Source organism: Podarcis pityusensis (genome assembly GCF_964106645.2).
Source record: "Podarcis pityusensis genome assembly, chromosome: 2".
Lineage (NCBI taxonomy): Eukaryota > Metazoa > Chordata > Lepidosauria > Squamata > Lacertidae > Podarcis > Podarcis pityusensis.
In genome coordinates, this window is record NC_138029.1 from 60321584 (window position 1) to 60335667 (window position 14084).

At 41.8% G+C, this 14084-nt stretch overlaps 1 protein-coding gene across 2 annotated transcripts in view; it reads right to left on the reverse strand.

Annotated features, from left to right (window-relative positions):
- Window positions 1-7149: 7149 nt before the first annotated feature.
- Window positions 7150-14084, reverse strand: part of TRPC7 (transient receptor potential cation channel subfamily C member 7) — a 123602-nt gene continuing 116667 nt past the window's right edge. For both annotated transcript variants that reach the window (XM_080996279.1, XM_080996278.1), the window contains 2 exons: window positions 11074-11149; window positions 7150-10285 (listed from right to left, as the gene is read on the reverse strand). In XM_080996279.1, coding sequence (XP_080852405.1) covers window positions 10143-10285; window positions 11074-11149 — 219 coding nt within the window. In that variant the 3' untranslated portion in view covers window positions 7150-10142. The remainder of the gene's footprint in view (window positions 10286-11073; window positions 11150-14084) is intronic.

The following is a 14084-nucleotide window of genomic DNA, read 5'->3' on the forward strand; positions in this document are numbered from 1 at the left end:
AAAGAATAGTGCAAAAAGGTACAAAAGGGGGAGGGGGAGGGAAATGATACTTAATGTGTTCATCAATTCCTTAAATTAATAACTCACATCTTCCCCAAATTTGCCACTCCAAACAGATTCATTAGAAAAAAGTGATATTTATTTTTATATTCATACAGAACATCTTCCCTCATGTGAGGGCAATAAATTAATTTATACACCGCTGCTGCATGCAACACACTAACTTTTAAAAGTGCCCCACAACATTCCTATCCTTTGGGTATAAATTCCAGAAGACTGTCTGCATAGCCAGTAGCAGCCAAAAGGAGAGTCCAGGGATATGCAGATGGAAGCTCAGTTAGACAAGAGTCATATGGCAACTCTGGCATGGCGAGAGTACCATGTTTGAAGCACACCTGAGTACCATGTTTGAAGGTAGCTGTGGGCAGGAGAAAGCTCATCAGCACAGCCCTCATGGGTCATGATAACTGCCTCTCAGCTCCGGCTACTGTCATGCATACAGAAGCTGCCATGCACGAGATGGTTGTGCAGCATGACCCTACATCTGTTCCTAAATATAAGCTTATCAAACACCTGCCAAGGCCACTGCATTGTGGAATCTGACAGTTTAAGAGGTTCTGTCACTGCCCAGGCTCTAATGATAGTTGATGCTCCACTGGGCTGCAATCTTTAAGTGTTCACAGGTAGTAAGGAATGAAACTAAAGCTCTCGTAACCTTGCTTATTAAGGGACTTAGATCCCCAGGGATGACAATGTTTTTTTAATAGATGTTTCTAGTTAATAGAGTGTCTGCAGCATTGCAGCTGCTGCTATAGATATTTCATTTCTCTCACCCCACCCCAAATAATAATAATAATAATAATAATAATCATAAACCACAGGTGTTTAAAGCCATGTGGCTCAGGAAAGGGTCACTGGGAAACAAAAAGGAGACATGAGCATGCTGGAGTGAGCAGAAAGGTTTGCAGAAGTACAAAAAAAATTGGCAGGGTAGAGGGAAACCCTAGAGGGACAACCCCATCATAGAATCTTATAATTGGCAGGGACCCTGAGGATCATCTAGTCCAACCCCCTGCAATGCAGGAATATGCAGCTGTCCCATATGGGGATTGAACCAGCAACCTTGGCATCATCAGCACCAGTGCCGGATTTATGTACAGTATAAGCTAAACAAGCTATAGCTTAGGGGGCCCCCAAAAAAAATTAAAGGAAAAAACCTGGATGTACATTTCCAAAATATAAGATAAAAAAACAAATGAAATAAAACCTACATACAGCAACAGTGTTTTGTGTTGTGTAGGCTCCTACTTGTTATGTGCAAATGGCTTTAGATACCTATTAGGTCCATAAATTACTATATAGCATATATTCAACACAAAAAACAGCAACAATTTGTTGTTGACAAAGGACAGCTGGACATATAAAGGGCCCCATTGCCTTCGGTAGCTTAGGGCCTCATCAAACCTAAATCCGGCCCTGATCAGCACCATGCTTTATCCAACTGAGGCCATACTTAGAGGCCATGGAATATTGAGGAGGAAGTCAATGTAGTGTTAAGTAGATCACTCCATCAACACAAGCATTTCTTTTTGCCTGATGGAATGATCTGACCTCTCCTCCCCCATGTTGTGTTCCAGGAGTTCTCCTGACCCCTTCCACAAGCCACCTGGGGGCACAGGAGGCATGGGGGAGAACAGCCCCATTGCACCAGCAGAAGTCCTTGTGTGGGCTTCTGCTGGTAGGACTTGTTAGTTGAATCCAGCTCTATGCTTTGTGGAACCTTAAAAACTTAACCTTTTTATTGCGGTGTAATAAATTATATGGACTGTTGAAAGTCTCTTGGGGGTGGGGTGGGGGATAGAAAACCAAGGCAGGAGGGGAAATGGAATGAATATTATGGGTGCTTGGTAGGAAACTCAACAGACGCTGTTCACATTGGAACACTTTATTATTAGTTATCAGAAAACCTATTAGGCTGCAGGCATCTTTATGTTAGTATCAAGAGAAGCCTCTGGGGACTGGAATAGCTGTTCTCAAATCCAGCGCCCAGGCAGAAGACGGATAATGATTGCTTCATGAAAACGTCTCAAGTTCCTTCCCTGTTGTGTGATCATCATATAGAAAAGCATTTTCCCAACAGGAAGGTTCTCTTTAAACCTGGAGAGGGAATAAATGAGGGAGAGGGAAGCATGAGTTGAAGGTGGAACCGGTGGGAGGGTAATGGAGAAACGAAGCACTCAGTCTCTTGCTACCAGGGCTCAGGGCTCCTGCCTTTGTTTTTGAATAAATTCTATACTGCCCTTTCCAGGGTGGTGTACAAATACCTAATAAAAACACTTAAAAAGAATTCATTGCTTTTAAAGCAATGCTCAAATTACAGGAGATTTGCCCCTATACCTTTTGTGGTGGCACACTTACCTACTGTTTTTGAAGGCTATTGGGACCACAATGTGATTCATGTTGCAAGGAATCATGGGACAGGGTTTATGGATTTGGGTGAGATATCTCCCTAACCCCTCCCCACTCTACAATAATTTGAGTGCTGCTTTTCAGGATAATGAAAGATCAGCCAGTAGAGCATGAGACTCTTGATCTCAGGGTTGTAGGTTTGAGCCCCACATTGGGCAAAAGATCCAGAGGTTGGACTAGATGACCCCTGGGTTGCATTCTAACTCTACAACTCTATGATTCTATAGAATGTGATATAATTTAAAGTTCACTGAACAAAAGCTACTTCTTCTCATCAGAGGAAAAAGTTCATCTATTCCCTTAGAAAACAGGGTCGCCTACACAGGGTTCCTACTGGTCTCTCACCCAAGCACGGATCAAGTCCATGCCAGCCTATCTTCAGCAGTCTGGACCATTCACGACTGTTCTTTTTGCCCATCACCACTTGACCCACATTGAAAGGCTCTCAGAAATTCTCATCTGCCGTTATGAGGAAACTGCCTGGTGCAGCTACGAGCAGAATGAAAATGTCAAAAATCAATTCTTGATTATTTTTTCAACTTACTTTAGCCGCTGTGCGATCATCTAAAGTGCTACTAATTAGTGGTCAGATAACTATTGCTTCGTGCATTCAAGCTTGTTTTCTATGTTGCCTAATTAACCTATGAGGAACCTGACAAGAGTTCAGCGTAGAATGAAGCATTTGGTGTGATGTGGCTTGTGTTCCCCTTTCAGAGAACAGCCACAACATCTAGAGACACATAGAGCAGGATTATTGACTCGTGAGCACAGCCTGCAGGCTATGAGATAGAATAGATGGAAAATACACTGAACTGACAACCTGGTGATTGCTTATGTTTTCAGGCAGATCTTTTCTTGTTTAAATGTGCTACTGTTTCAGATGATGATGATGATATGAGTACAAGAATAGAAGTAATCTGACAGCACAGAAACATAATAATAAAACAGAAGACATTTTTCTTCTAACAGGCTTCCCCAGGTGGATAAATGAATCTTTTCTGTGAGTGTTTATTTTGTATTGTTTTAGTTTTGCACCAGAGACTAGTTGTCTGGTTATTTGGATCCTGAACATGACATTATTTATTCCATCTAAAGAAATCATCACAGAAGTCAAGGTAGTTACTAATCCACAAGTTCTCTCAAACCAAAGGTTTCTGAACTCCAAGTCAATCATAGTCAAAAGTAAGTGTAGTTCTTTCTAGTTTTGTAGGAAGCACCGGGTATTTGATCAGTGCTTTCCTTTGTCTAACATGGAAAGCAAGTTTCTGAGTCAGGTATTGCTAAGACGTGTCACACACAAAAGACAGACCACCCACACTAATTCTGCATTGAAGGAAATTGGCTCTCAGTCTAAATAATGTCACACCATGGTGTCATCTATCTGGGAAGTTTCTTGATTGATCTGAGAGGAATGACGTGTGCCTTTGACAATACTCTGAGATGCAGTAAAAGCCCTGCCAAATGGAAGTTGCTGGAAGTAGGCTCAGCCAGTGATATGAAAAATCCAAATATTGGAGATCCACATCTAAAGCTGTCTGCTTCAGGAGATAAGTGCAGATCCCACCCCCCCAATAGAGTTCAACCCCCCTCCCAGTTTTCTGCTTTCCTTGGCAGGATGGGCACCTAAATGATGTAAGGCTGAAAAGAGGACCCCTGCCCCCCACAATTCCTAGAATTCAGGTCAGCAGGGAGAGCCATTGGGTAGATACAGGAGGCAAATCCCCTTTGGAATAAGTGCAAACAGATTGTCATTTTATTAAGGTTTGCAATCAGAGCAAAAGAAGGCAGTGATAACACACTCTTCAACCACCGCCCCCACCAATATGGCCGATATTCATGCCTTTTCATTCATCATCTGGGGTGATGAACCTGTGACACTCCATATGCTTTTGAACTCCAACACCCTTGGTGTGCAGTGCTATTTTTCTAGAAAAAAGAGGGGTGCTGGAACTTACCATGAACGCCTCCCTTTTTCTCTTATAACAGCAATGGTGCCCACCTGGGGGGTGGCAGAAATGAGTTCTGGAGAGTTCCAGCTGAAAAAAAGCCATGGATTTGTGCCTCTCCACCACAAATTTTAATGGGTCCTTCGTGCTTTACTTCTACATTCTCATTCTCTCTCTCTGTCTGTCAAACAAACACACGCACATTCACTTTCCACCCTTATTAGTCTTGTTATCAGCCTGCATCTCCTCAGCCAAGAAAATCTCCTTCCTTGGGATGCTGTGAATTAGCATCAGCTTCGCTTCCTAGTAGTAAGCATGCCTAAGGTCGTCCTGATATTCCTGATAATCAGTTTAATGGGGTGATGGTTCTTATTTGAAGATTGAATATTACTATTTATTTTGAAAAGCATAAATTTTCCCTAGAAATTTGCCAGCTCTTCTTAGCCCCACGTGATGCTTGCCTCTGCCTTTTTATGCAGAATGTTAATAAACAATGGTTTACAGTTGCTTTAGCAACGCCTGATGCTTCCTTAAATCTTTGTCACATCTTTTGATTAGGCTGGTGTATTTGGCACACTGAATGGCATTCATCATTCACGTAAGTTTAAAACACAGCCCTGGGCTTGGACGTCTGTGCGCTATTAAGCTCTAATCAAGCCACAGTACATTTCTCTTTTGGCCAAATGTCATGCAAATGTTTCTTTTTTAACTTACACACATCAGCAAACACCTCTAAGATTTCTTCTTCATCAAGTATTTCAGGGCCTGGAATCTGTGACTAAAATACATTTAATAACAACAGCTTTATGAAAAGTTTACCTTGACTTACAGCCCTAAAAATTAAAGTGTGGGGCAGCTTACAGAGTCAAATAGGGTGATTTTTTGATTTTTCTTTTGGCTAAAACACCCCTAAACTCATTCAAATTGTAGTTATAAACCCCTATTTTCCCCCAAGCATTTGGTACCCTTCAGTTTCTTAGATACTCCCCATAAAAATTGTTTCAATAATAATGTGTAGCATAAACAGAACAATTAAGTACAGGTACTTCTACAGTTTTCTAATTCTATAAGGTAGGCTCGGAGGGTTTAAATTCACAAGCACAGGAGTGCTTGATTCCAACACCCTCCTCTTTTGATTTCCCGCCTGTTCAACACCAGGGTTCAACATCATGAGTGCAGAGTGGGTGCTGTACTGCAGGCATGTGCCCCAATGTGCTGGATGGTGTGAGGCAGGGCTGGTGGGGTCAGGGCCCTGCTGTCGTCCTCACGCGACAGTCAGTTGCATGAGGAGGAATGCCCAAACAGGGCTCTTGCGAAATGCTTTCCTAAGCACTCTGCTTTGATCTAGCACATCTGCTAAAGTTAGCTTTTAAATTCCATGCTAAATTTGGGCCCGAGAAGTAGTGGAATGTTGACAACTGCACTGGCATCTTCACATTCAGTCTGGGCAAACAAAGAAGTCACTGTATAGATTCAATCCCCCTTCCCCGTTTTGGGGGTGGGGATGGGGGTAAACAGACCCTAAACACAGATCCATAAAAATCTAGCAATAGCCAGCCAATGTCTGTCTGCCTTTCTTCCTTTTTTCAGTTTAGTGCTAGCAAACTGGAGACAAAGAATGTATTCTGCTACCCACAAGCTGGCAAGTCTTCAATGCCTCTTCTCTGAGAATATACATAACGAGACTTTTTGTCACATTCTTCAGGCTAGATTTGGTTGGCTCAGCCAGGTTCTTACGAAGCAGACTATGAAGAAAGAAGGTTTACTAAAAAGAAAGGGGACAAAGGTTGGGAAGGAAAAGGTGCCTGCTAGAGAGATATGGCTATCAGGTATTTCAGGACCAGTGCATTCTTCATTGAAACACACCCTTGCTGTAAAAATATATTTAAAAAATAAAAAAATTGTCCAGTAGCACCTTAGAGACCAACTAAGTTTGTTCTTGGTACAGTGGTACCTCGGGTTAAGAACTTAATTCGTTCTGGAGGCCTGTTCTTAACCTGAAACTGTTCTCAACCTGAAGCACCACTTTAGCTAATGGGGCCTCCTGCTGCTGCTGCGTCACCAGAGCATGATTTCTGTTCTCATCCTGAAGCAAAGTTCTTAACCTGAGGTAATATTTCTGGGTTAGTGGAGCCTGTAACCTGAAGCGTATGTAACCTGAAACATATGTAACCCGAGGTACCACTGCATAAGCTTTTGTGTGCATGTACACTTCTTCAGATACCCTTGCTGTAAGTAAGGATAGGGAAATAAATTTGATTCCATGTGCATTAGGAGGCAAATCTATCAAATTTGCACTTTCCAAAACAATGGTAGGGTTGATGTTGCCAGTGTTCATGTCGCATTTGCAGACATCTTTGTAGAGCAGAGTTGGTCTGCCAATGGGCCTGGTGCCTGAAGCCAGCTCCCCACAGAGCACATCCTTGGGGATCCTGTCATCTTCCATTATGTGGACATGACGAAGTCAGTGTTGACATCACTGAAACAGGAGTGAGAACATGAGTTCAAGCAAGAGTGCCAGGGAGTTTAATAAAAAGCTAGATTTTTGTGCTACAATTGGAACTTGCTGGCTTTTATTAAAAATGAAGTTTTTATCAATATCACACTCAAGACACAAGAAAATATTCTGAGGTAATTTTATTTTTGTTGTCATTGTTTTAGATAAAAATATTACAGTATACAAGATAAAATTATTAAAGGTAAAAATACATTATTTGATTTTTTTTGTCTCTCTCTAAACAGTTATGCCTACAGTACACATTTTTTAATTTTTTTATTTTTTTAAACAAATATAGCTATTAATCTATTAGGCTATCTGTGTTCTCATCTGGCACTTAAAAACAGGTCACAGGTCACCTTCAGGTTCTGCTTATTATTAATCATTATTATTAGCTGAAATCTAATGTAATTGTATAGGTGCATCTTGTAAACAAATAGTACAGCTTTCTGGTACCATATAGTAGCAAGGTGTGCTTTGACCAGCTGAAATCATATTTCTGCCATCAAAGAAACAAGCAGCTGAATTACCAGTTCCAAGAATGTAGTTAATACTTACTTCCACTTGGAAGAGTGCAGTATGAAAATGCCACAACTGAGGACTGTAAACATTTAATTTTGAAAAAACACACCACCTTTTGAAGTGAATAAATTGCAGCAAAATGCTTTGCTAAGAAATTTCACATTTTGTTGGAATGTCCAATGGGGATCATGATGCGATCAGAGGTGCTGCTGATTTATGATTCTTTGACGGCAAATTTCACAAGCTCACATTTATTCTATGGCTTTCTATTCAAGACTCGCTCAATAGTAGGCATGTTGATTTTGAAGCTGGCTTCGCTAAGTTTCATAGAGTTCACTTCCAAGTACGTGTGTATAGGTTACACTCACCATTTTCCTTTGAATAACTTAGGCCAGGGGCCCTCCAGAAGATTTGAATTACAACACCCATCTTCCCTGGCCACCAGCCTTGCTAACTGGGATGAATGGGAGCTTTTATTTATTAATTTGCAGTCCAAAGCATCTGGAAGGCACCACATTAGCTATTGCTGACTGAAACCACTTTTGATATATACACCTCAGAGTGCTGGACTAGGATCTGGGAGGCGAGGATTCAAATCCTCACTCAGCCATGAAGCCCATTGGGTGAGTTTTGGCCAGTTACTATCTCTCAGCCTAAGCCACTTCACTGGGTTGTTGTGAGGATAAAATGGAATGAAGGAGAAGTGTGGATGCCACCTTGAACTCTTTTGGGGAGAGGTGGGATATAATAATAAACACCCCAATCTTTGCCTCCGGCAGCAAAATGTCTTGGGCCAGTGGCCCTGTGCATGGCCAATCAAAACTCCACACCACGATAGTCACATGACTTTGTTATGTAAGTCAAAGCATTTCCCTATGTCCCGGGTGCCTCTCTTCCAATACAACTTGCTACTCTGGGCCAGGTGGCAGTACAAACAAGAAGCCCTTTGTTTCCTTCTATAGTTGCACCACTGCTGATACAGCCTACAGAAACTGGGTGAAATGAAGATACGGAGACTTTCTCTTGTGCTGCCATGTCCTTTAGTCTCAGCAAGCTCACTGGCTGAGGGGATATTCTTTCACTGATGCTGCTGCCCTCCATTTTCACCCAGATACAAAGAAAGGTGAAAGGAAGGAAGCAGGAACAAAACCCACTGCTTACCCACTGCCCTTTATCAGCTGGGGTAGAAACTTCACTGCATCCCAACAAGGGAAAAGCAGGTAGGGGCCCTGGTGAAGACTGTTTAAATGGCCAGGGAGTGGACCTGAGGGAAGCCTTCCTGCTCCATTGGCTCCACCCCCTGGCCTAGCCCGTGTCTTAGCCTGCATCCCCATTTGCCAATCTGGGATGCAGGCTAGGATCTGGCTTCTGATAGGGGGCACATGCCCCTGCACCCCTATCTGGATGGAGCTCCGATGCTGCGATTCCCTTGTCGGGGCCTTGGAGGAGCCTCTGCCATCCCGCAATGCCGCTGTACCTGAAAGGGGGAGCGGACATATTGCAAAAATGGTTTCTCAGTTGATTGGGCTATGGTACCTCAAGAGAAAAAAGTGCCTTTTGGCACAATTGAAAGAGTTGACTGGAAACAGATAAGCAACGAGGCATGTTCAGAACCACCCCTTCCCTGCCTGCATGGATGGATATATGCCCCTAAGTATGGAAATTCAACGGCAATTCTGCATGCATGTACAACTGAAGAGCAGCAGTGTATGGGTGCTAAGGCTATGCTACTTACCTGGCCACTTTCTGGCTGAGCTGCTGCAGTGTCCCAGGAGATGGGGAAGGGTACAGTGGTGGCAAAGTCACTGTGGTGCAAACACGCTGTCAGGATTGGCTCCACTGGGGCATTTACTCAGCCTTACTGCCTCGCCCCACTCCATCTCTGTATGGTGTAGCAGCTCAGCCAGCCAGAGGTCAGGTAGGAGGCAGAGCTACATTACTAGGCTGCAATGGAAAGGTAATGTCTAGGTAGTACTGGCAGTCATTGGATGTATTGCACCTTTCCCCGCTTCTCTTATTCACACCCTGTCCCATGTTGTTTTATACCATTTTCCCTCCTATAGCCAGGCTTCAACTTGAACTAACGCCTGCTGCGGGGAGAAAAACAAATGGCACAGAGGAGAATTGGTGGGTGAAGAAGAGCCACACACTTACCTTCCCACACCACAGTCATGTTATCTCAGCAAATAAGGAGTTTTGGAACCTGTGTCTGCCAAGATAAAATGCAGCTCTGCCCTGGGGTGAGATTTGAACTTGAAGACTTTGCAGCCCGTTAGGGACACTCATGTAAAATATCTCAGTTTTGTCAAACACCTCTTTTTGGCACCTTCTTTCGCTCTTGTTTCCTCCTGATGCGTCCGATCCCCATTCAACGTATGCTGACACATCACAATGGAGGACCTGGCTTGTATCCGGTTTTCAAAAGTTGCTTTGGGTATCTAGAACAACCAAGCTTATCTTCTCAAGTTTATGCATCTATATCTGATGTCAAAAGGCTTGATTTTATACGAAAAGGTCACCTTTATATCATAAAGGAATTAATTGATCATTGGCTTCACCCAATAAACCAAACGAATGCACAGTCCCCATAAAACAATTAATAATCTGCAAAAGATACAGTTTTCAATGCTCCTCTCTTGCACAGTTTTTGCTCCTTTAGAATGCTGGTTGAAATAAAAAAAAAGTTTTGTTTTTTTATTTGTCTGCCCTCAAATGTCCTTATTTAAACTCTTTCCAAACTTGTCGCTTAGTTGCTGTATTAGACTTGCCAACTCTCCTGTTGCTTGTGACTTTTCTTCGAGAAGCTCATAGCGGAGACTTGAAATGTCTTGCTTAATCTCCTTAAGTTCTCCTAAAAACAACAACAAGGTGGGGGGAAGAGTTATTATTAACCAGACTGGATAACGATAACAACCGGCAATTCGCTTGCCCTTTACATCCTTCTTCCTCTCTCTTGTAAACTCGGCTTTTGTGCAGAACTTTTGTCACTGATCTTCCCTCTCTCCCTGTGAGTGGAAAAGTTGTAGTCATGGAATAGTTGAACACATCTAAAGCTGCATGCAAGGATCCAACTGGGTTGAGACCCTGTGAGTACTCTGTGATGACTGCTTCAAAAGGGTAGATGAAGTGTTTGACCACAATGAACTTTATTCCAACTATTGTTAACCATGTACTGTCAAATCCATAGCTTTCTCAGAGGTGCTGAATTTTAGAAAACAGCAGCACTTGCATGTGAAGTTGGGGGGTCTCGTTCTTGCTGGGAATCCTGTGTGTTGGGCCCAGAATGGGCACTATATCTTTCAGATTTCCTAATATCTGTCTCTACTTATCATGCACTGGAAATGAATTAGCTTTGGCATCTACAACTAAGCGGCACAAGCCTGTTGCTATTTCCAGCAGAAAAAGAACTACAAGACAGGAATGTTGTACTTAGGAGACCTCGGAGATGTCAGGAATTTCAGACAACGTATTTTCCCCTTGCACCATATTTTTGCCTTTGTCTATATGAGAGAAGCCGCCTCAGAAAGTGATTCATGCAAGATTCAACTGGGAAGTGAATGTGTTGCTACAAAAGCTGTAAAAACTTTTCCTGATTCTGACAAGATTCACAACAATAATGGTAAGTTTAAAAGAACTTGCCTTCATTAACTTCATCATTCTCTCGATCCACCTGAGCCTTTAGGACATATCGTTTAATAAGTCTCTTCATTATTTTCTGAAAATTCAATTGAAAAGTTTAGTGGATTGATGTTATCTGACCACATGCATACAACACAATGGCCACATTTCAGTACATAGTAGCATTGATTTCAGTGAGTTGGATCCAATGGTGGTTTTCTACTGATGAAAATTTATTTGATTCAGTGGAGTTTCTGTGAGTAGAAAGGGAGGAGGTAATTTTCATTAATTCCCCTTTCCCTCGCCAATCTCCTGCATTCCTCCCTCTACTCCAGGGGATTGTTTGCCCTCTGAAGTGTCATGGGAGGTAGCACAGGAGACTGTAGGAGAAATGGGGAAATTTGCTAAAATCTGTAGGACAAATGAGGAAGAGAAGGTGGAAGGTCTCCACTGGATCAAAGAGCCTTCAGTCAGTAGAGGGACACAACTGGATGCTACCCAGGAAGTATAGGCAAACTAACTCTTTTGTTGAATTGTGGTCTAGAAGTTTGAGCTTCATTTTTTTAAAAAATGTAATATATATTCACTTGCTATGAGGTGTTCCCATTATAAAATGTGAAAGATGAACAGCAGTATGTGTAAATCAAGAGTGCTGCTTTTATACTTTTCTGGATTGGCACAGTTGCTGCCACCTCCCTGGTTGCTTCTATATAGTGATGTCAATATCTTCTGCCACCCAAAAAGATGTGGGGAGGGCTGTAGCTCAGTGGTAGAAAAGATGCTTTATATGTAAAACATGTCAACATGAATCCACCAGCATCTTTTGGTAGAGATGTGAAAAGCTCCTTTCTGAAGGGATACTGCCCGTTAGTATATCGAGTTAGATTCACTTTGTATAAGCAGTTTCCTATGTTCATATTTTGCTATAGATTTGGCTAACTGTTTATGTTTATCCAATCTGGGTGTCAGAATGGTTACGCTTTCCATTTTTAAGTTCGGAATAGAGTAGTTGCTTTGGAAAACGATAACCAGGCATCTGCACAACGTGACCAGAAGAAGACAGAATCGTTAGCTAATATGCCCTAATGACACTGGGACTGTTATCTGAGCATCCGTAGAGATGGCAGGAACTATGCCATTCCGCACAACATATAATCAGCATTTACATTCCTTAAATAAATAAATACTTTCATGGTATTACCACTGAAGCCAATGGGATTATGTCAGAGTAAGTAATTTAAGAACTGTGTCTATTGCATCCACGAAGGTCCCACTTAAGAATTGTAATCTTCACATTTCTATCACTAGAGTAAATTTCTGACAAATTATCAGCTAAAGAAAAAGCAGGGAGCCAATAATTTGTGTGTGATTTGCCATAGACACTGGGTAGATTCAAATGAAGGAATGGGAATCAATTTACTTGGCAAAAGACACTACACACAACTGTATCAGGGAGATACTGTTGCCTTCCATGAAATCCTAATTTTGCAATCTCTTCATTCAAGTATTAAAAGCTGCAAAGAAAAAACAGGAAGTAGCACCACATGGTTGAGAGAAGCATTAGACATGGGCAAGAATGGCTTTACGGAAAATGTGAGAGAATTATTTAACATTTGAAAAAAAAAGTCTTTCCACTTTCAAAGACAACAGAAAGACAAATTAACAACAACCATATGCAGTGGTACCTCCGGTTCTGAACGCTTCTGGTTACGAACGCTTCAGGTTACGAGCTCCCCTAACCCAGAAGTAGCTGCTGCTGGTTGCAAACTTTGCCCCAGGATGCGAACAGAAATCGTGTGCCAAAGGTGCGCACGCAGCAGGAGGCCCCATTAGCGAAAGTGCACCTCAGGATAAGAACGGTTTCAGCTTAAGAACGGACCTCCAGAACAAATTAAGTTCATAACCAGAAGTACCACTGTATTAAAATAAAATGTTATTCAGAAGCAATAAATGGCATAGCTTGTAATGACAGCAAAACAATCTCATGCATGTCTGCTAAGAGGTAGGCCCCACTGAGTCCAATCTGGGTACTGGGATTAAAGCCTGAAAGAGCACAGTGATAACTATTCCAAACTAGAATATGCTTGCAATCCATAATACCATTAACAGTTCAGTTGTATACATGTCTACTCAGAAGCTCCATTAACTTCAATGGGATTATCTTCCAAGTGACTGTATATAGCATTACTATACCCTTGTAGAGTAGGGGAGGCAGCAAATTGTAGGATTACAATCATAATCAAAAGGAGTTGGTCCAATTTTAAAAGGAATATTTTGTAGAGAAATGATATTAATATACTTGTCCCATGCTGCAAGTTTTAGTTGAGCACTTTCATTCTCCTTTGACAGCTAGTCATTTAATTGATTAAATTTAAATCCATATACTATACATCACTCAGAAAATATAATTCAGAAAGCTGCTTCATGATTTCCCCTTTTCCTTTTCTCTTGAGAAGGTACTTCAAATAGTTTCAAAATGTAAAGTGTTCTCTTTACTTTCAAGCCTAGCCACTAAACCTTGCCCTCAGTTTAAAATATTCAACCTAATTATAGGGTTGCGGCCCCAGAAATTAGGTACCTTCATTTTCTTAATGCTCAGGATATGTGGGGCTTCGACAGGCTAAGTCATAGTAACAGTTCTCCTACCCCTGCAATAGTACAGCCTCCAATGCTACCTAAAATTCTCTCCCTTCTCCTTCCAAACTGTAAGTTTGGCTGTGTCCATAAGTGCCATAAGCGTATGGAATCAATCACCTTATGGATTGGCAACATTATTTTGAAGTTTTGTGTCTGGTATAACAGGATGCCACACCTAAATCTCAACTTATTTACTCGGGTTTTTGGCACAATTTTGGAGAAAGCAGCCTGCATTTCTTTTAAGATATGGGCATGGTCTGTCCAAAACTAAGCTCTTCTAGGTCCCAATTATTTTAATAGGGGACTAAGGTCCAAGTGCAACTCCCCTCCCTGGAATCAGTGGGAAATGAATGATGAAATAAGCATTTGATTTCTTGACCCTTCTCCTCCAAGCA